Source organism: Vicia villosa, unplaced genomic scaffold (assembly GCF_029867415.1).
Source record: "Vicia villosa cultivar HV-30 ecotype Madison, WI unplaced genomic scaffold, Vvil1.0 ctg.002512F_1_1, whole genome shotgun sequence".
Lineage (NCBI taxonomy): Eukaryota > Viridiplantae > Streptophyta > Magnoliopsida > Fabales > Fabaceae > Vicia > Vicia villosa.
Window position 1 is genome coordinate 24,548 of NW_026705954.1, and position 6,545 is coordinate 31,092.

The window sequence follows — 6,545 nt, forward strand, 5'->3', positions numbered from 1 at the left end:
GATTTCCTTTTTTTCTTTCTCTTTTCCTCTTTATGTGTTCTTCTGTGTGTTATTGTTGTTGTAACGGAATAGAGAATTAAAGAGTGCGTGATGAAGACGATGACTCAGCAGAGAGTGAAGTTGAGGGAATCATCGCGAGGTTTGAAGCATAGCACAATCTTGTTGAAGCTCAAATGGTGAGCTTCAACAGCCCTATCGATGTGTGTGTGGTGAGAGTTGTGAAGGTTTGGGAGAGTTTGGTGAGAGTTTGGGAGAGCTTCAACAGCCCTATGATATGTTATATTGATGTTTACATTGATTAGATAGAGACAAAACTTTGATAATTGAATTTTGTGTAGATTAAAAGAGATTATGAATGATCATTAACCTCTACACGATCAATCCGGAAAAATACCTTTTGATTGTAAATTCTTAACAAATCTCATTTTGAAAAATTAGGCTATTGAACTCTCTTCTTTGTGGATGTTAGAGTTTTCAATGATTTTAAAATGATAATCTCGACCTCAAAATCAATTCATACTGATTGACATTCATGTATATAAGATTTAAAAATATCATTTACTGTGCGTGCAAGCGGAATAATAGTTCAACTTGTTGATTAGAGAAAGACAACGTTTCATTTCAAGCTATGTGAATTTCTGTACATATGTTATTAATAATTTTAATATCACAATAAAATTATAGGATGAATAATTTAAGTGTCATTTTCTTTTATGAATATACGATTGGGACAACTGCATACGTTTCAATATTTAAGTAACTTAAATCATCTTATTTCTTGCAGTATATTAACAAATGTAATTCAATTTCAGGTTGATTGCCGCACGTTCGGGTTACAAAAGTCATTATGGAAAAATATCATTCTCAAATATCATTACCTTTTTCTTTAATCACTAGCACTTTTATATTTCTCCAACTCTTCTTTAGCCAATTTCATGATACCGCCCGCGGATGTAATGCACACGTCTTGTGCACCTTTTGTAAATGCAAGCTTCTCAAGCATAGGTTGTTTTGATGAAGACAATATGGACATCAAGCTTTCATAAAAGGATGTGCAAAAAGTATTTCAAGTTTTAAGCAAGAAACACATCATTTCAAAAGTCTTGAAGAAACAATAAAGATTCAAGGATCGAGCTAAAACGGCAAAGGTACAAACAATACTCACTTTGACATATAATTGTTCACAAATATATTTTCATGCATATCATAAACATACTACAAAGTGTCATCCTTCAAAAGATCATTTAAAACCTTTTTCAAAGTTAAAATTCAAAATAAAGGTTTTAGGAACCGGGTTGTCCCTATGGGGGAATCGGTTCCCAGCATTCTCAGTTTTCAGCATTCTGTGGTTTACTATGGGGAACCGGGTTGTCCCTAGGCAGGAACCGGTTCCTCAGTTCAAAATTTGAATTTTTCTGCTGTAACATTCAGTAGGAACCGGGTTGTCCCAGGCAGGAACCGGTTCCTACTGAACCAGTGTGTTTTTCCATTGCATGATTTCATTCAAACGAATTTGTTTTCATACCACTTAATCATTGCATTGCTTCATGGAAAAATAACCATTCAAAGAGGTGTTTAGCACATTATATATACTACATCTTTCATAATCATTAATCACCTTCTTCATTAACAATTCATAACTTTCATAAATCTTCATCTTTCAATATTTCCAAGTGTTCATCAAATTCTTACTTTCAAGTGAAACTTTCTATACACATTTTCATTGAGAAATTCATTCAAAGTCTCATGCATACATTGTGAACACTTATATCCATTTTGAGAATTGTTTATTTGAAGAAGAAGATCAATCCAAGATTGATAGTGCTATACAAACTTCATCTAAATCTCTTGTAAAAATTTAAAGAAAATTATTTCCTTACTATCCAGGATTGTTGGAAGTAAGTGGTGTGTTTGAAGAGGATTGTTCTTCATCCACATTAGTGTTGATTGATTTTAAAGGTGTTAAGAACCTTTGATCACCCTATAGGTTAGATAGTAGGCATAGGCTTGTACAATAATTCTAACTATAGTGAAATCTCTTTCGTGTTTGAAAGGGGACTGGAGTACTCTCGGATTGTGATGGGAACCAGTATATATCGTTGTGTTCTTTATCTTTTCGCTTTTACCGCTTTCATCACCATTACCAAGAAAAAGATAAAAACCATCAAAAGCCTTCAAACACTTAACCAAAAATCAGAAAAGACTTTCTCATAAAACCGATTAATTTTTGAAAACCTAATTCACCCCCCCCCCCCCTCTTAGGCATATCTGATACTTACACCTTTTAGCTGCGGTAATTTCATCAATATAACATATCCTTTCTGGAACCTTAACACACCATCTAGCTACTGCGGAAGCTCTGAGTTTATGCTTGACTGCCAAAATGGTTGATTGACTATGGAAATGATGTCTCAATTTTTACATCCTTCATATAAATCAAGCCTCTCAAGGTCTGAGGATTGCAAGAGACGATTTATGGGTTTTCATTATTTAAATAACTTAAATCCCTATTTCTTGTAATATATTAACAAATGTAGTTCAATTTCAGGTTGCTTGTCGCACGTTTTGATTACAAATTTCATTATGGAAAAATACCATTCTCAAATATTATTACATTTTTCTTTCATCACTAGCACTTTTATTTTTCTCCCACTCTTCTTTAGCCAATTTTAGGTTACCGCAGATGAAATTTACACATCTTGCACACCTTTTAGCTGTGGTAATTTCATTAATATAACATATCTTTTCTGGAACCTTAACACACAATCTAGCTAATGCGGACGCCCTGAGTTTATGCTTAACTATCAAAATGGTAGATTAACTATGGAAATGATGTCTCAAAATTTTTACATCCTTCATATAAATCAATCCTCTCAAGTTTTGAGGATTGCTAGAGACGATTTATGGGGTTTTCTTCTTGGAAATGCGTTTTCTTGTCCCAAACATTATACTAATGTGGAAATAGATTCTCATTTCATCCATTACACATCCAACAATGAGATGTATACGATATTGTATGAGTGTGGTCCTCTTCCAAATTCATTCTTTACTCCCTCGTTTCAAATTTCTTTTGAAGTAATCGGTTGTTATATGGAGGGAAAATTTCATAGTACATACGTAGTATCAAGTTCTAAATTGACTGATTTCAATGCGGTGAACTGCAAGAATAGTATCACAGTTCCTGGAAAAAAGAATTCTTTGCCAAACAAATCATGTGTTATGGAGGGTATTTTAGTCCAAGGATTTGAGGTGAGATGGAATGGTGTTGGGGAAGACAGGTGTGATGCTTGTACAAAATATGGAGGGAGATGTGGATACAAAAAAGTAGAAAATGCATTTATTTGTCTCTCGAAGAGATCTGCCACATCAAAAGGTCCATGAATTAAAATATTCTATTTGAATATACAATATTCTCTTTAAATCATCACAACTCTAACTCATATTTGCTTTTATAACTCAGGAGCATGAAATTTGAAAAAGAAAATGGTCATTGGTAATAAATTCTACTTTCCTTAATATATTTCATCTTTTTTTTCCATGTAGATACTTTATATACAAAATATAATTACTTACACTTCCTATGTTTTTTGAAAGAGTGTATTGGGAACACTCGCTGTCATCACATCCATATACCTTTTTAAGCGCTATAATATACACCCTCGCAACCTCTCCTTACAACCTTTTAGACTTTATATTCAACGCACTAGTAAAAGTCAAAACTTTGGAGTCAAACACGTCATCTTTAAAGATCTTTACAAGGCGACAAACCACTTTGACAAAAAACTAGGAGATGAAGGAAGTGCATAAGTATTTTATGGTAATAGATAACAATTTTGTAGTCAAAATATAGTCCTTAAGGTCAATAGTCATTGCAATCATTGATTTCAGCCACTGTTCATGATCAAATGGCTAAGACTCCAAAATCTCAAATGGACAACTCGTGATGTTAGTTGTTTGGTGTATATCCAACAACTTATATAAAATGGAAGCAATGGCTGTGGGAAACCATGAATGCAAGAAATTGATTCTATTTTGCTCATTGCATCTATTGCCTTTTTTTAAAAACTTTTAAGAGTCTTAAAAAATATTTTCTATCATTTGATTATTTTTAGGAAAACTTCCAGATGGGCGTGAAGTGGCAGTGAAAAGGCTTTTTGAATACGGCGTCAATAAAGAACAACAATTTCTTAACGAAATAACTATACTAGCAAGAACTGATCATCCCAATCTCATCTTGGTATATGGTTGCACATCACTCAAAAGTCGTCGAGCTTTGGTTGTCTACGAGTATGTTCCTAATGGATTTTTGAGTGATCATCTTCAAGGTGGCAAAGCAACACCTAATAAACTTCCTTGGAACATTAGGATGAGGACTACCATGGAGACAGCAGGTGCATTGAACCATCTTCATGCTTCTGATATCATTCATAGGGATATTAAAACGAGTAATATTCTCTTAGATGCCGAATACCATGTTAAAGCAGCTGATTTTGGACTTTCGCGCCATATGTAGATCCCGAGTACAATCGACCTAATGCACTTACTTACAAAAGTGATGTGTTCCATTATGGAGTGGTGTTGATTGAGCTTATAACATCTTTGCGTGCTTATGATAGCAATAAAAAGGATGATGATGTCAATCTGTATGACATGGCTATTAAAAGAAGTCAAAATCGAACATGATATTGTGGATCATACCCTCGGTTTTGATACAGATTCCATGATAACGCAAATGATTAATGGGGTTGCCGAGTTAGCATTTTGTTGTCTCCAAAGTTCCGGTGATATGGGACCGACAATGGAAGTTGAGATCTAATGTTTACAAAGTCTCTAGGGTGTGAATGAAATCCAACCTCAAAGTATACAACTGTCGGCTACTTGAGGTTGGATTTCATTCACACCCGGGAGGCTTTGTAAACATTGGAGCTCAACTTCCATTGCCGGTCTCATATCACCGAAACTTTGGGAGACAACAAAATGCTAACATGGCAACCCCATTAATCATTTGCGTTACCATGGAATTTATATCAAAACCGAGGGTATGATCCACAATATCATGCAAAGTTTGATTTTGAGTTCTGTTAATAGCCATGTCATACAGATTGACACATCATCCTTTCTGTTGTGATCATAAGCACGCAAAGATGTTATAAGCTCAATCAACACCACTCCAAAACAGAACATATCACTTTTATAAGTAAGTGCATTAGTTCGATTGTACTCGGGATCTACATATGTCCCTTGTGGAATTGTTAAAACACGACTTTGATCATTAGGAAAATGGCGCGAAAGTCCAAAATCAGCTACTTTAACATGGTATTCGGCATCTAAGAGAATATTACTCGTTTTAATATCCCTATGAATGATATCAGAAGCATGAAGATGGTTCAATGCACCTGCTGTCTCCATGGTAATCCTCATCCTAATGTTCCAAGGAAGTTTATTAGGTGTTGCTTTGTCACCTTGAAGATGATCACTCAAAAATCCATTAGGAACATACTCGTAGACAACCAAAGCTCGACGACTTTTGAGTGATGTGCAACCATATACCAAGATGATATTGGGATGATCAGTTCTTGCTAGTATATTTATTTCGTTAAGAAATTGTTGTTCTTTATTAACGCCGTATTCAAAAAGCCTTTTCACTACCACTTCACGCCCATTTGGAAGTTTTCCTAAAAATAATCAAATGATAGAAAATATTTTTGAAGTCTATTAAAAGTTAAAAAAAAGGAAATAGATGCAGTAAACAAAATAGACTCAATTTCTTGCATTCAAGGTTTCCCACAATCATTGCAGCCATTTTATTTAAGTTGTTGGATATACACCAAACATCTAACATCACAAGTTGTCCATTTGAGATTTTGGAGTCTTAGCCATTTGATCATGATCAATGGCTAAAATCAATGATTGCAATGGCTCTTGATCTTAAGGACTATATTTTGACTACAAAAGTGTTATCTGTTACCATAAAATACTTCTGCACTGCCTCCATCTCCTAGTTTTATGTCAAAGTGGTTTGTCGCCTTGTAAAGATCTTTAAAGATGAAGTGTTCGACTCCGAAGTTTTGACATTTACTAATGCGTTAACTATCAAGTCTAAAAGGTTGTAAGGAGAGGTTGCGAGAGTGTATATTATAGCGCTTATAAAGGTATATGGATGTGATGACAGCGAGTGTTCCCAACACTCTAGAAATAACACCATTCAAAACACATAGGAAGTGTAAGTAATTATATTTTGTATATAAAGTATCTACATGGAAAAAAAAGATGAAATATATTAAGGAAATTAGAAATTATTACCAATGATGATTTTCTTTGTCAAATTCCATGCTCCTACAACAATTAGTTATAAAAGCAAATATGAGTTAGAGTTGTGATGATTTAAAGAGAATATTGAGTATTCAAATAGAATATTTTACTTCATGGACTTGACAGGTCTCTTCGAGAGACACATAAATGCATTTTCTACTCTTTTGTATCCACATCTGCTTCCATTTTTTGTACAAGCATGGCACTTGTCTTCTCCAACACCATTCCATCTC

General features: G+C 34.3%; 2 protein-coding genes across 2 annotated transcripts; one reads left to right on the forward strand and one right to left on the reverse strand.

The window, feature by feature from the left end:
• The first annotated feature begins 2,823 nt into the window (after positions 1–2,823).
• LOC131639043 (LEAF RUST 10 DISEASE-RESISTANCE LOCUS RECEPTOR-LIKE PROTEIN KINASE-like 1.3) lies at positions 2,824–4,513 on the forward strand. Its single transcript, XM_058909560.1, has 2 exons — positions 2,824–3,373; positions 4,113–4,513. Exons 1-2 carry the CDS (start codon positions 2,824–2,826, stop codon positions 4,511–4,513), a joined length of 951 nt encoding a protein of 316 aa, XP_058765543.1.
• A 509-nt stretch (positions 4,514–5,022) lies between these two features.
• On the reverse strand, positions 5,023–5,803 carry LOC131639044 (LEAF RUST 10 DISEASE-RESISTANCE LOCUS RECEPTOR-LIKE PROTEIN KINASE-like 1.1). Its single transcript, XM_058909561.1, has 2 exons — positions 5,761–5,803; positions 5,023–5,675 (listed from the first exon to the last, which is right to left on the reverse strand). Exons 1-2 carry the CDS (start codon positions 5,801–5,803, stop codon positions 5,023–5,025), a joined length of 696 nt encoding a protein of 231 aa, XP_058765544.1.
• Positions 5,804–6,545: the final 742 nt, after the last annotated feature.